General features: G+C 41.4%; 1 protein-coding gene across 4 annotated transcripts in view; it reads right to left on the bottom strand.

The window, feature by feature from the left end:
• NEK5 (NIMA related kinase 5) overlaps positions 1-16,232 on the bottom strand; it is a 202,665-nt gene that overhangs the window by 101,148 nt on the left and 85,285 nt on the right. For all 4 annotated transcript variants that reach the window (XM_029602794.1, XM_029602795.1, XM_029602793.1 and 1 more), the window contains exon 11: positions 9,477-9,613. In XM_029602794.1, coding sequence (XP_029458654.1) covers positions 9,477-9,613 — 137 coding nt within the window. The remainder of the gene's footprint in view (positions 1-9,476; positions 9,614-16,232) is intronic.

Raw genomic sequence — 16,232 nt, 5'->3', positions numbered from 1 at the left:
CTTATTTTGTTCACGAGTTTTCTATGGGGAACCATATCAAAAGCTTTACTAAAATCCAAGTAAATCACATCGAGCGCTCTTCCCTGATCCAATTCTCTAGTCACCCAATCAAACAAATCAATCAGATTTGTCTGACAAGACTTTCCCTTGATGAATCCATGCTGCCTCAGGTCAAGTAACACACCAGATTGTAGATAGTTCACTACCCTTTGCTTCAGCAGAGTCTCCATTAATTTTCCCACCACCAAGGTGAAGCTAACCGGCCTGTAGTTTCCAACCTCCTCTCTGCTCCCACTCTTGTGAAAAGCAGGACCACCACCGCTCTTCTCCAATCTTGTGTTACCACTCTCCCTTTCCAAGGATCTATTGAACAGGTCCTTCAATGGACCTGCCAGAACATCTCTGAGCTCCCTCAGTATCCTGGGATGAACCTCATCTGGCCCCCATGTCCTTGTCCACTTTCAGATTTCCTAGCTTTTCCCATACATTCTCTTCTGTAAACAGAGTTTCATTTACTCTAACCTATCCATAGTCTTGTCAACTAGCGATGGTCCTTCTCCAGGGTCTTCTTTAGTGAACACCGAACTGAAGTCTTTGTTCAATATTTCAGCCATTTCTTTGTCTCTCTCCACACAGTCAGGCCAATATAGTGACGCTAACCAAATTGGTAGTGCAGTAATAATGGGAGATTTCAATTACCCCAATATTGACCAAGTAAGTGAAACATCAGGACATGCTAGAGAGATAAAGTTCCTGGATGGAATAAATGACAATTGGTTCAGGAACCAACGAGAGAGGAAGCAATTTTAGATCTAATTCTCAGTGAAGCACAGGATTTGGTGAGAGAGGTAACGGTGGGATCATATTTGAATTAATGACTGGAAGGGGGACAGTAAGTAAATCCACAGCTCTACCACTAAACTTTCAAAAATGAAACTTTGATAAAATGAGAAAAATAGTTAAAAAAATTTTTGAAAGGTGCTCCTACAAAGGTAAAAAGTGTGCATCAGGCGTCGACATTGTTAAAAAATATCATCCTAGAAGCACAGTCCATATATATTTATTGCAATAAGAAAGGTGGAAGGAAGGTGCAGCGATTGCAAGCTGGTTAAAAAACAGGAAACAGAGAGTAGGATTAATTGGTCTTTTTTCACAGTGGAAAAAGGTAAACAGTAAAGGGCCTTAGGGATCTGTACTTGGAGCAGTGCTTTTAATATATTTATAAATGATCTGGATCATACTCCAGGTCAATTATTCTCTTGTTTCTCATTATACACAGCCTGCAATTTTTGTCTTTCCCCTTTGCAGGACATGGCAATGGCTTATGACTTGTTCATCTTTGCGCTCTTGCTCATCATCCTTTTTGCCAATTCGGGGGAATGTGGGTTTTTCTCTGGGTCTGGGCCCTTCCCCTTTCCAAGTGTGGGCCTTGAAGGGATTAATATTTCTTGCTTAATTGTTTAAAGCAGATGGTTTGCTTTTGCCCTTCCCTGATCTGTGTACCCATTTTCACCTGTCACTAAAGGATCTTTCTTCCTATTATCAAGTTCGTCACTATGTAAAAACCCTCAACGTGGTGGACCTTCACAACCCAAACTGACAAGTTCTATTAGACTGGTTCCATGTGGAAGAACCTAGTCGGCATTCAATATCTTTTTTTTTTTATAAAGCTTTGGTAAATAAGTTTAACACTTAGTCCTTGGATGTTGCATGGGTTAAATGGAAGCAGGAATTGCAGACCCAATTTCCTCTACCAGTTTTAATTGTTAGCTTCTCTGCTGTCCAAACCATTACATACAACATTCAAATGAGAGAAACTCAATATAAAATTCTTTACAGACTATACAGTTCACAACATCAGGCTCATCTAGCTAAATTTACAGACTGTAATGTGTGTTTAAAATGTAACCAGGGCATTGCTCATTTGAACCACTCTCTGTGGGAATGTGGTTGTATTCAGATCTTCTGGAAGAAGGTCTTTCACTATGCTGGCTACATATTGGACCCTCCACATACCTCATTCTCCTCAGACGGCATTATTTGGAATATTCTCTGCATCATTCTGGGGACTGTGAAACAAAAATTGTAGATCAATAAAGTTTTCATTCTAGCAACCACGGCTATTCTTCGTGTATGGAGACATCCGGAAGAGTCTTCCATGACCCAATGGCGCAACATAATTCATACCCTGCTGAACATGGAACTGTTCTCATGTAAGCATGCTATTTCTCGGATTAAAAAGCGAACATTGGATGTCTGGATCCCCTCATAATGTCCCTACCACACAGAACTCTGAGCCAGATTTTGAACGATCTTGATCATTAAACTCAGTTTGGTATTGTTGATCCATGTCTTCTCAGCAAGGGGGGGGGGGGAGGGGGCATAACTGGCTAGTTCCATATGTTGTAAATAATAGACCATTGCATGAACATGTGGTATGTATCAGAGCACAATATGTACCATGTGCTTTATGCCTACATTGTTTCTGTTGAGCAGATTTCAACAAATGATCTGGAAAGGGGTACGACGAGTAAGGTAATCAAATTTGTGGATGACACAAAATTATGCAGAGTAGTTAAATGGCTTTCAAATGGCAGATGAAATTTAACGTGGACAAGTGCATAGTGATCCATATAGGTAAAAATAACCCTTGCTGTAGTTACACAATGTTAGGTTCTATTTTAGGAGCTACCACCCAGGAAAGAGATCTAGGCATCATAGTGGATAATACATTGAAATCGTCCGCTCAGTGTGCTGTGGCGATCAAAAAAGCAAACAGGATGTTAGGAATTAAGAAGGAAATGGCAAATAAAATGATGGATCTCAAAGTCTCTGTATCGCTCCATGGTGAGACCGCATCTTGAATACTGTGTGCAATTCTAGTTGCAGCATCTCAAAAAAGATGTAATTGCACTGGATAAAGTGCAGAGAAGAGCAGCCAAAATAAGGGGCATGGAACAACTGCCCTATGAGCTAAGGCTAAGGAAATTAGGGATGTTTCAGTTTAGAGAAAAGACGACTGAGGGGGAATATGATAGAGGCCTACAAAATCTAGAAAGGACTTGAAAAAGTTAATGTAAATCAGTTATTTACTCTCACAGATAATAGAAGGATTAGGGGGCACTCCATGAAGTTAGCAAGTAGTTCACTTAAAACAAATTGAAGAGGTCACGTGATGTGGTGAGTTCGGTCGCAGCTAAGAGATTGAGCTCCGGCCACCACCCTGGTTAAATCCCTCATCATCACATTCTCCCTGGACTCTACCACTCCATCTTAGCAGTTGCTCCATCCTCGCTGTCGCAGTGCACCTGTGCGAGAAGTCTTTAACTCTTATGGTGACCCGAATGGCGCGAAAAGACAAGGACAAACTCAAGGCTCCAGAAGCTAAGATGGCCGCTGTAATATCCGAGGACGATAACCAACCGGATGAATCATTGGAGGAAAAAATATCTCAAGCGGTGGTATCGGCGCTGGACATGCGTTTGCATCAGCTATCGGAGCAAATCGCAGATGTCCGTGCCTCACTTACAGAAATTGTCTCCCGAATTGAACATGTGGAGGGACGTCTTGGCCTCATGGAAGACGACACTGGGGCCCTGGAAAGGAAGGTTGCTGACCTGGAAAACGCGGTGAAAATCAGCGAAGAAAAGATTGATGACTTAGAAAATCGTTCTCGCTGCAACAACTTGAGGTTTGTGGAGTTCCCCAAGGCGCTCATTGAGGCAGATCTTCCTCACCTTCTAGAGGCATGGTTACTGGGCCTAGTTCCCTCACTTGCCTCTCCGTTGGGTGGCCTGCTGGAGCGCGCCCATCGCATAGGCAGAAAATCTGAAGGGGAGCAGAACCATCGCCTTCGGGTTATTATAACTCGATTTGTACACTTTGCCCACAAATCTTTGGTTTTATAGCACTACCGCAAACAACGGGAGTCCTGTTACGAGAACATTAAAATACTAGTGTTCCAAGATTTTTCCCCAAGTGTGACTGCCAAACGCAAGGAATTTACAAGTGTTTGTTCGGATCTCGTTACAAAACAAATTAGATTTTCTCTCCTGTATCCGGCGCAGCTCCGCATTTCATACCATGGCTCCACAAAGACTTTTACTTCTGCTACTGAGGCCAAACATATGTACAGGGCCTACTGGATCCTAACTTGGTAGACGAGACCTGATCTATCATTTGGATCTCATGCGATGGTGTATGTTACCAAGTTTATTTTTATATAACCCATAACTACTCTTTTTTGGACACTGGCTGAAATCGGGCATACATACCCAGACTTTTTATATGCTGAACAGAAGCTACGTGAATTTCAACTGAGTACTGGCCCAGGACCTTTTATTTTTCTTCTCGGTAATTTTCATTTCTCAGCCATATTCTACTGTAGGGATGTGAATCGTTTTTTGACGATTTAAAATATCGTCCGATATATTTTAAATCGTCAAAAATCGTTAGGGCCACGATACAATACCAATTCCCCCGATTTATCGTCAAAAAATCGTAAATCGGGGGAAGGGGGAGGGCAGGAAAACCGGCACACTAAAACCCCCTAAAACCCACCCCCGACCCTTAAATTAAATCCCCCACCCTCCCGAACCCCCCCCAAATGCCTTAAATTACCTGGGGGTCCAGCGGCGGTCCGGAACGGTAGCGGTCCGGAACGGCCTCCTGCAATTGAATCGTATTGTCTTCAGCCGGCGCCATTTTTCAAAATGGCGGCGCAAAATGGCGGCGGCCGTAGACCAACACGATTCGACTGCAGGAGGTCGTTCCGGACCCCCGCTGAACGACCTCCTGCAGTCGATCTCCTGCTGGCGCCATTTTCCGTACGGAAAACGATTCGCGGCAGGAGATCGTTTTCCGGACCCCCGCTGGACCCCCAGGGACTTTTGGCCAGCTTGGGGGGGCCTCCTGACCCCCACAAGACTTGCCAAAAGTCCAGCGGGGGTCCGGAACGACCTCCTGCAGTCGAATCGTGTTGGTCTATGGCCGCTGCCATTTTGAAAAATGGCGCCGGCTGAAGACAACACGATTCAATTGCAGGAGGCCGTTCCGGACCGCTGCCGTTCCGGACCGCCACTGGACCCCCAGGTAATTTAAGGCATTTGGAGGGGGTTCGGGAGAGTGGGGGATTTAATTTAAAGGGTCGGGGGTGGGTTTTAGGGGGTTTTAGTGTGCCGGCTCACGATTTTCACGATACTTTAAACACCCAAACGGCAACAATACGATTCCCTCCCCCTCCCAGCCGAAATCGATCGTTAAGACGATCGAGGACACGATTCACATCTCTATTCTACTGTCTTATCGGGACATTATGATGGACGTGAATTAATATTTGCCAGTTTTGGGTTATCCTTTGTTTATTTAAGAGATGGAGGTGGGGTGGTGGCCGAGCACATTAAGTATTTCTGTGACTTCTATCCCTACAGTGGGAGTGCAATACCATGCGGGGATAATTATGGGATACCCTGACTTCCAGCTCACTGTTATGTATGTGTGGAAGGTGTTTCTATTGCAAATAACTGGAATTGGGGAAGGGGAGTACAGAGAATCTCAGCAACACACGGAAATCTGTATGTATATGTGTTTCCTATCTATCACTTTATTACCTGCAGGCTCAGTGTGGATCTTATTCTATGTAACAATGTCATCTCTTCAGCAACAGAGCTCTTTTAGCTCTTTATTATGGGCATAGAAATTATTACATGGAATGTGGTGGGGTTGGGTACTCTGGTGAAAAGAGAAAAGGTGTTAGCCCATCTTAAACTCCACGCAAAGGTGGCATTTCTTCAAGAGACTCACATGTCTTCGGAGGAAGTGATAAAATTAAAAAAGAAATGGGTCTCGCAGCTTTATTATGCCTCTGGAAATACCAAAAGTAGAGGTGTAGCTATTCTTATAAGTCTGTAGCTTTCACGGCCCGTGAGACGGTGAAGGACAGCCAAGGGAGATTTGTTCTTGTTAGGGGTGACTTGATGGGCTCCCCTGTGCTGCTGGCCTCGATATATGCTCCTAACTCTTATGATCACTCCTTCTTTAGCGATCTCCTTGCCCAATTTTCCAAACTGGGGGATTACCCTATTATCTTGGACAGGCAGCCTCCCAGAGGTGGCCATCAAATAAGTGACAAAAAAGGGCCAAATTTCTTATGCAAGCACCTGCAATTGATAGATCTGTGGAGAACCCTACATCCCGGGAAGTGCAAATTCACACACATAGCACTCGCACACCCATCAAGATCTCGCATAGATTATTTATTAGTATCTGAGGTATTATTTCCCTGCTTCCCAAAGGCTTCCATTGGGTCTCTGGTGATCTCAGACCACTGCCCAGTTTTGGGGGAATTTGGATCCTGTGATCTGCAATTACAGGGTCAATGGAGACTCCCAGCAGACCTGTCTAATGACCCAGCCTTTCCTCCGTATTTAAGAAAGAAATTGAGTGATTTCATGATATTCAATGCACAACATTCCATTCAACCTGTGTTACTGTGGGAAACAGCAAAAACAGTTCTCAGAGGAGACATTATTAGTTATGCCAGTCACAAGCGAAGGCGGGCGGATGAGGATATTCTTTCCCTTGATAAACAAATGAAGGCTCTCAAACGCAGAATTAATATTAATGGAGAAGAAGACCTAGTTCCCCAATATAAGGTGACACAGGTGGCTCTCAACGATCTCTTGCATGAAAGAGCTCGCAGAGCATTAAGGCATAGACAATGTACCTTTTTTCAATTTGGGAATAAGGCAGGATGCCTCTTGGCACGCCTTTCAAAAGTGCAGGATCCCTCGAAATTCATCGCTAATTTGTGATCTACAAAAGGTGACATAAAATCTGCATCCTCAGATATCACGCAAATTTTTTCTGATTATTACCACACCTTGTATTCTGGGGAACAGGTTGAGGAGACAGCCATTGATGAGTTTTTGCATTACCTATCACTCCCTACTCTAACTGAAACCCAACGGACACACTTAAACTGGCCTATTGGGGTTCAGGAGGTTTTGGAGGCTATCGGCTCGTTGAAAGATAATAAGGCTCCAGGGCCCGATGGCATGACAGCGATTTTTTTTATAAATCCCTAGCACAAGATATGGCCCCTTTACTCCAATCCCTGTTTGAATCTATGGCCAGCCTAGGTGAGATGCCTGCTACTTTGAGATCTGCCACAATTGTGGTTCTCCCAAAACCGGGACGGGATCCCTTACTATCCTCCTCATACCACCCAATTTCCTTATTAAACCTGGATATTAAATTGTATGCAAAGATTCTAGCAAATATACTTAATCCTATCATGCCACTGGTCAAGGTCCTCCTGCAATTCATCATAATCCACTTGAGATTTAACAACTCTGCATAATTTTGTGTCATCTGCAAATTTGATAACCTTACTCGTATTACCCCTTTCCAGATCATTTATAAATATATTAAAAAGCAACAGTCCAAGTAAATATCCCTGAGGCACTCCACTGTTTACCTTCTTCCATTGTGAAAACAGACCATTTAATCCTAATCTCTGTTTCGTTTCTTTTTACCAGCTGCAATCCACAAAAGGACATCGTCTCCTATCCCATGACTTTTTAGTTTTCTTAGAAGCCTCTCGTGCATGACATTGTCGAATGCTTTCTGAAAATCCAAATGCACACATCTACTGGTTCACCTTTGTCTGCATGCTTATTTACCCCTTCAAAAAAATGTAGATTTGTGAGGCAAGACTTCCCTTGGGTAAATCCATGTTGGCTGTGTCCCATCAAACCATGTCTATCTAAATGTTTAGTGATTTTATTCTTACAGTTTCCACGATTTTTCCCGGCACTGAAGTTAGACTTACCGGGCTATAGTTTCCTGTATCACCCCTGGATCCATTTTTAAATATAGGGGTTACATTGGCCATCTTCCAATCTTTAGGTACATCAGATGATTTTAATTTTAGGTTACAAATTAATTGAAATAGGTCAGAAATTTCATTTTTTAGTTCTTTCAGAACTCTGGGGTATATACCATCTGGTACAGGTGATTTACTACTCTTCAGTTTGTCTATCAGGCCTACCACATCTTCCAGGTTCACCGTGATTTGGTTCTTTTGATCTGAATCATCACCCATGAAAATCTTCTCCAGAATGGGTGTCTCTCCAACATCCTCTTCAGAAAACACCGAAACAAAGAAATCGTTTAATCTTTCCGTGCTGGCCTTATCTTCTCTAAGTGCCCCTTTAACCCCTTGATTATACAATGGTCCAGTATCTGAAATTTGTTTAGCTTGTCCCAAATATGGAGAATCAAATTAATGTAGGGTTGACTTCTTTCTAAATGTAATCTTTGCCCCCCAGGAAACCAGGGAAATTAGATCCATATGGGCACCTTCAACTGTTCAATTTTAGCCCATGCTTTTTCCTCTGAAAAAGCTGAACCAATCTATAATTGACTTAAACTACAATGTTCCCAGGAAACCATGCAGGAGTCTGCCACCCACATCCTAATCGCCAGACATGCTGTGGCCCTCTTGCCATTTGAACTGCCTGCCCCATGCAAATCAAATTATTAGGGGGCTGCAGCACACAGCAGTTAGAACAGGGGTGATAGACTCCTGAACAGTTTTCAGGGAACATTGCTACCATTTTACATTTGGCACTCCCAACCCTCCATCTAGGAAAATCTATTATTTGTACACAGCACTGAGGGCTGGTAGTGTATAATACATTATATGCAGAAACAGATATTTATAATAATCTGCCTGTTGTCCACAGTCAGTGTTATAAATGAGTAGAAATGTGGTTTACTGTACATTTGGGGAACAAACTTAACCTGGGGCAATTTTCAAAACTGCATGTTTTGATGCAAAGTCTTTGGGTACTTTTACTTGTGGGCTTTGCACCAATTTTCTAAGGGAAAGCACTTGCAGACTTTCACTTTGAGAACTGGCGGGAAGCCTGTGAGTAAAAAGTATCCAGTGCAGCTATATCCAGGAGGAAAAATTGCCCCCTAACAATTCTGCTTTGTCTAATATAACAATTGCCCCCTAACAATTCTGCTTTGTCTAATATAACACAAGTTCCTGAAAAGGAGCTCCTGCGCTGCCCTTTCACCAATGGAAAACTCTAATTTTTCTCCTCAGACGTCAACATAAATGACGGCTGAATTCCTGTGTCCTTTCGTGGGCTGCTTCTATCACTGGCCCCATGAGTTCTAAAGCCAACCAATGAATGGAATTTTTCAACTCATTTCCTAATCTACTATTTGCGCACTACCAGAGGGATCAGGCAGAAGGCAAAGGAAGATCATAAAGGAGAGTTTCCATTACATCCAAATCTACAATAATTGGCAATAACAGGAAAGACAGAAAAATAAAAGCATCGGAATTAATCTGGACTTGGTAAATGTTTCTATGGCTCTTGACGTGCTGGGTCCAGACTTTTGAAAGCTGCTGCATATTTGAGAGTGGGTGAATAGCATGTCTGTGTACAGTGCATCCTTACTTTGGCAGCGGGTGGCTGGGCCCTCGAAGGAGGTTTCCATTCATGTCTATGTAGCAATTCATTTTTCCTCGCCAGAGCCACGGGCCTGTGTCTTGAGGGAGGGTTTTCCTGCACTCTTCTCCTTTGTACCCTAAGAACTAATTAGAAAAAAATGAAGAGGAGAACAAGGGGTTGGTGTCAGATTACTATTTCTGCTTATCCACATTACTATTGTGGTCAGACGGTGAATGGGCTCATCCATCTTCTGGTTACCCACAGAAACATCTGCTCAGCGAAGCAGCAGCTCCTCTTACGAAGTTAGCTAATTTACTTTTACTAATACGGAAAGATATTGCAGACACAAGCAAGAATCCATAACCCGATTAGCTGGACAGTAAAATAGTTATTTCTTAAAATCACATTTCCCTTGTTTTCATTCAGTTTATTTCTTTACTTGATTTACTGGAAATCCAAAACAAGAAATCAGTATGGTTTACAGAAAAACCTTCAGCTTTAAACTGTATCTCTTTGTGCCTACCACATGATCCACTGTCATCTGCAGAAATCATTAGTGGTACCACTGAAGAATCTGTAATATTTCAGTATGGCAGCAATATTTTAGTAGTATTCACTACAAACAGTAATCATGTCACATAGGAAAGATAACTTTCAAACAAATGCGTGAGGTGGCATATACGCTCATATATAGCCACGTGCAGATTTATGATACTGTTTTAGAAACATAAGAAATTGCCATACTGGGTCAGACCAAGGGTCTATCAAGCCCAGTATCCAACAGTGGCCAATCCAGGCTACAAGTACCTGGCAAGTACCCAAAAACTAAGTATATCCCATGCTATTGATGCTAGCAATAACAGTGGCTACCCCACAACATATACAGATATGCATTGGTCATGCGTAGTTTTGCTACCTATTTTAAAAATATATGCACATATATTTTACGCACGAAAATAAAGTAGGACTTACATAACTCGATATATTTTAAAACATGCACTAGTTTTACCAATTATTCCACCCATTCACTTAGTCCTTCGCCAAGCCATTCAGACCCTCCTGGTTTTTTAGCCTGAACTCCCCTCAGTTCACCAAAACCTTCAACTTGGCCAATAGAACATAATAAACACTCAAAGGGCAGCCGTTCCATGCCCCTTATCATTTTGGTCACCCTTCTCTGCACGTTCTCCAGTGCAGCTATATCCTTTTTGAGATGCGGTGACCAGAATTGTACCCAGTGCTCAAGTTACGATCTCAACATGAAACGATACAGAGGCATTTAAGTCATTTTCCGTTTTATTCACCATTCCCTTCCTAAAATTCCTAACATTCGGTTTGCTTTTTTGACTGTCGCAGCACACGGAGCTGATGATTTCAATGTATTACCCACTATGACACTTATATCTCTTTCCCTGGTCGGTAGCTCCTAATATGGTACCTAACTACAGCATGGGTTATTTTTCCTATATGCATCACTTTGCACTTGTCTACATTAAATTTCATCTGTCATTTGGAAGCCTGATCTTCCAGTTTTGCAAGGTCCTTCTGCAATTCATCCTAATTCACTTGTGATTTAACTACGCTGAATAATTTTGCATCATCTGCAAATCTGATTACCTCACTCGTATTCCTTTCCAGATCATTTATAAATATATTGAAAAGCATTGATCCAAGAACAGATCCCTGAGGCACTCTACTGTTTACCATTTTCCACTGTGAAAACAGACCATTTAATCCTACTCTCTGTTTCCTGTCTATCACATAACAGACTAAAATTAAATGCAGCAAAAACTGAATTAATTTACCTATCTACAGTACCAGATTCTAATCATCAACTCCCACAAACATTCATATTTGATGGACAACACATACCCATAAAACATCATGCAAGAAATTTAGGTATAACCGTAGACTCAAGACTATCAATGTCTAAACACATCTCGGAAACAGTCAAAAAATCATTCTTTAAGATACATATGCTCAAAAAACTCAAACCGTTATTACTACCATCTGATTTCCGGACAGTTACACAAGCTCTAATTCTAACAAACTTAGGGCCTTATTTTCCAATATCGCATTGGTAACGCATTAGGGGGCGTTACCAATGCAAATGAGGCTTCTTTCGTGCAGTGGGGAAACATCGTGTGCGGCGATGTTTTCGCCATTCGCGAAAACATTAGCGCCGCACACGATGTTTTCCCACTGCACGATGATTCTTTCAGTGTTTTATCGCGGTGCACGATATTTGCCACTTTTTGGAGATAGTTCCAGACAGCCTGTTTCGGAGAGAGAGAGAGAGAGAGAGAGAGATGGAGAGAGCACCTTACTATAGTGCCTATGCCCTACATAGGTATTTGAATCCCTATGGGAGGGCTACCTACTAACTCGGGGTGGGGATTAGGTATGAGCGTCGGGGGTTGGGGGCCACTTTTGCATTCCACATGAGACCTACGGACAGAACAGTGGTCTCTAGTGCAGATTTGCTGGCCGTCGGAGTGAGGACGCTCACTCCAAGCGGAGATTTGGCCAACATTCTCTCCACCTAGCATGTTGTTGCCCAGGTAGAGTGTCCATCAAGCTAGGTAGAGAGAACGTTGCCCAAACCACTTCTTGGAGTGAGCGTATATATATATACTACTTGATCATAATACTCTACTACTTGATCATAATACTCTGAGGCCAAATTTCTTTGTACGTATTTTATTTTATTGTATTATTTCTGTTTTTAAATTATGTTTGTGTATTTGTAAACCGCCTAGATGGACATATAAATGCCTTATTGTGCGATATATAAAAACTTTTAAATAAAATAAATAAATAAAATAAATATTAACCAGCTGCAGTCCACAAAAGGACATCGCTTCCTATCCCATGACTTTTTAGTTTTCTTAGAAGCCTCTCATGCAGGACTTTGTCAAACGCCTTCTGAAAATCCAAATACACCACATCTACTGGTTCACCTTTATCAACATGTTTATTAACCTCTTCAAAAAAATGTAGGAGATTTGTGAGGCAAGACTTCCCTTGGGTAAATCCATGTTGACTGTGTTCCATTAAACCAAGTCTTTCTATATGCTCTGTGATTTCATTCTTTAGAATAGTTTCCACTATTTTTCCCAGCACTGAAGTCAAGCTCAACTGTCTATAGTTTCCCTGATCACCCCTGAAGCCCTTTTTAAATAGTGGAATTACATTGGCCACTCTCGAGTCTTCAGGTACAATGGATGATTTTAATTATAGGTTACAGATTTTAACTATTGGCCACTCTCGAGTCTTCAGGTACAATAGATGATTTTAATTATAGGTTACAGATTTTAACAATCTTCACATAAGCGACTCTCAAATTGTACACTGTTAATAGCCTCTTGTAAATACTGTATATAGTCCTTTGTAATTAATTTTCCTGTTTACCTCTCAAAGATGATGTTCCTTCTCCTTCATCTTACTGCACTATGTATTTACTCCCTCCCTTTCCCCTCCCTGTTAATTGTATTTTCAATCTTTCAGTTACAATGTAAACCGGTATGATGTTTGCATACTAATACCGGTATATAAAAGTTTTAAATAATAATAACTAATAGATCTGAAATTTCATTTTTTTAGTTCCTTAGATTCCTGGGGTGCATACCATCCGGTCCAGGTGATTTAAGAATATAAAAACATAAGAAATTACCATGCTGGGTCAGACCAAGGGTCCATCAAGCCCAGCATCCTGCTGCTCTTTGTCAAGCTGGCCTACTACATTTTCCAGGTTCACAGTGATTTGGTTCAGTACTTACTCATGTTCATGCTGTTTACACGTGAAAAATTTTGAAAGTTCACCCCTTTGTGTTTGCTGTAAAACTTTGAAACTTTTCTGTTCTAAGTAGCAATCAGATCTATTTCACTGAATATTTCTGTCTTTACTTCTCATTCCCTAGGATGTACATCAAACCTGCTGAGTCAGTCGTTTGTTCATAATGCCTGTAATTTGAATGATTCAAATGCTCACAACAAAACTTCTCCGGTGTCTTTCACAATTAATGTACTTTTTGTATGACCCTGTTTGCTGAGGTCTGTTACAGGGGTGCTGTTCCTAAAGCTTTTCCCCCATTCTATACCTACGGGAAAAAAGCTTAGTAAATAAGGTTCTTAATTTGAAAAGTGAAAGAATATTAGAAGGTATTAATGCATGACATGTTGCTCTCATTTCTAATATAGTCACATGAAGAGATCATTACTCTTGAACATACTTGTTAACTTTTCTCCCAAACCTCTCGGGCTTGCATAGCTTCTTAAGTACACCAATTCAGGAGAAAGTAGACTGAGTCCTGTTTCTAAATTTTTTCTTCACTTTCACCTGAAAGAGCCTTCTTTACTTCTGACTTAATTTTATGCAAAATGAAAGGTCTATACTGGGCACTGTTACTACACTTTTACAAGTAAAATCTGTAGAATCCCAAAGTGAATAACATTTTGACGGCAACATAGTGAACCATGAGACCTCCTATGACTTGCAAACAATGTTTTGTTATCTCAGTGTTTGATAGTAGTTTGGAGGAATTTTTTTTCCCCAATATTCTTTTTATTGGCATCGTTTCTGTAATACCATTTAAAATATGAAAGAAGACAAATAGTGCCACCTGCTGGCATGCACACTAATGAAACAATTTAAGCAGAAATGAAACAGTGCCAATGTACATTTATAGGTGAATTTTAAAAAAGAGATAAGCACATTAAGTATCTCTTGTTCACGCTAGTGCTATTTTATAAACCTCGCACATAAGCGCGTTAAGTACCGGTCCAGATGGCAGTTCCTTGACTCCCCCTGTAATTTTATACTCACCCTAACCATTTCCCCCCCCCCCCCCTTAATTCCATTATTCACTTTCACTATACTCTCAATTCACCTCCCTAATTCCATTATTGCTCCATGTCATTTTGTACATTTACAAGACTCCCTGCCATGTTGTATTGTATATTTTGCAAGACTGTATATTGTTTATTTACAAGATCCTGTTCCATTTTATATTGTTTATTCGCAAGGTCCTATTTTAGGTAATCTCCTGTCCTTTTCTTCAGTCTTTTCACCTTCTTGTATACCCACATTCCTTCACCCCCTGCTCCACAGTCCCCGTCCCTGTTTTTTGTATTTCTTTCCATTTATATGTAAACCGATATGATGTACCTACAAATATCGGTATAAAAAAGCTGTTAAATAAATAAAATAAATACATAAATAACTTTGCTCGTGTACAAAAGGGGTGGATTTGTGGTGGGTCAGGGGCATTCTGGGGCCAAAATTCAAGAGCAGATTAGCCTAGTGGGGCTTCGGACATGCCCCAGCGGGGCATGTCCGAAGCCCCACTAGGCTAATCTAGTGGCGCTAATCTAGTGGCGCCATTTTTCTATCAACGCACCCGTGGCCCGAGAGTGGAAGATCACAACGGGACCCCCCCCACTGGACCCCAGGTAATTTAAGACATTTGGGGGGGGGGTCGGGAGGGTGGGGGATTTATTTTAAAGGGTCGGGGTGGGTTTTAGGGATGTTTTAGTGTGCCGGTTTTCCCGCCCTCCCCGATTTACGATTTACACAATATTTACAGAAACAAAACCACGACGATTCGATTCCCTCCTCCCCCCAGCCGAAATCGATCGTTAAGACGATCGATCACACGATACACATCTCTACTGTCTTCATGCTCAGCCCACTACAAAAAAAAAAAAGAAATTACCAGAGCAACCCTGCCAGCATCTGGGCCTTCCAGCCTGCCCCTACCGATAGAGATCACTACCTGCTAGAGTAACCACAGGGCACCTACCCAGACCCTATTCTTTTGGAGTCCTGCCTGAATATCCCCTGACCACCACTGTAAAAGTAATAAGAGTGAGTCACTTAGTACGTATGAGCTGGTGTGAATTTTGAGCATGTGTGAGCCTGTGTGTCACTGAACATATGAGAGAGCGCATGTGAGTGCGTGTGTGAGTAAGTGAAGCATGTGTTTGTGTGTGTTGGAGAGCGTGTGTATATAAGAGAGAAGAGTTTGTGTGCACCCCTATGCCTGTCTGATCCACGACAATCTCAGGAATCAAAGGTTCCCAGGTATAAAGAGTGTGGGAATTTTAATCTTTATTAGTTTAAATTATTAGATGTTATTAAATGTTTTGTTTTGTTTTAAGTATTTTTATATACCGCGGCACGTTCGGAACATCACCTCGGTTTACAAGTAACATAATGTTGCAATAGGCTTTACAAGAAACACATAGAATAATAGAAACTGATTAACAATGGAAATATGTACAGAAAAAATATGGTGATAATAGCAATGCTTTACCAGATAATGAGTAAGTGGAGATATTAACAGAGTCATAAGGGGTGCAAATGGAGCTATTAACAGAGTCATAGGGGAGATATTAACAGAGTGATAGGGGCTTTTCTAAGGGGAAAAATGGTTGTTAATATTCAAGAGGATATATTGGGGGCTTTACCAGAAACGCAGTGAATGACGGCAATAACAGGAAGGATTTAATAGAGAGTCTGCAGGAGGGGAAATTAACAGAGTAATGAGGGGTAAATGTGTCTGCTGTTTTAAAATATTTTATTGGTTTCTGATTATTGGATGTTCTATTTGTCAGCCTTTTTAAAATATTTTTTTAGTATGGTTTTACTATTATGGTTGAAGTTTTATATTTTTTTATTAGTGATTCTGTTTTTCTATTGTTGCACTGGCTTGTTATGGTTTCCAGTTCAGTTTTTGTCTGGATATTTCTGTTTATTCCTTA

This window comes from Rhinatrema bivittatum, chromosome 5 (genome assembly GCF_901001135.1).
Source record: "Rhinatrema bivittatum chromosome 5, aRhiBiv1.1, whole genome shotgun sequence".
In the NCBI taxonomy this organism is placed as follows: domain Eukaryota; kingdom Metazoa; phylum Chordata; class Amphibia; order Gymnophiona; family Rhinatrematidae; genus Rhinatrema; species Rhinatrema bivittatum.
Note: the sequence above shows the minus strand (reverse complement) of the source record. Positions and strands in the feature narration are given on the sequence as shown.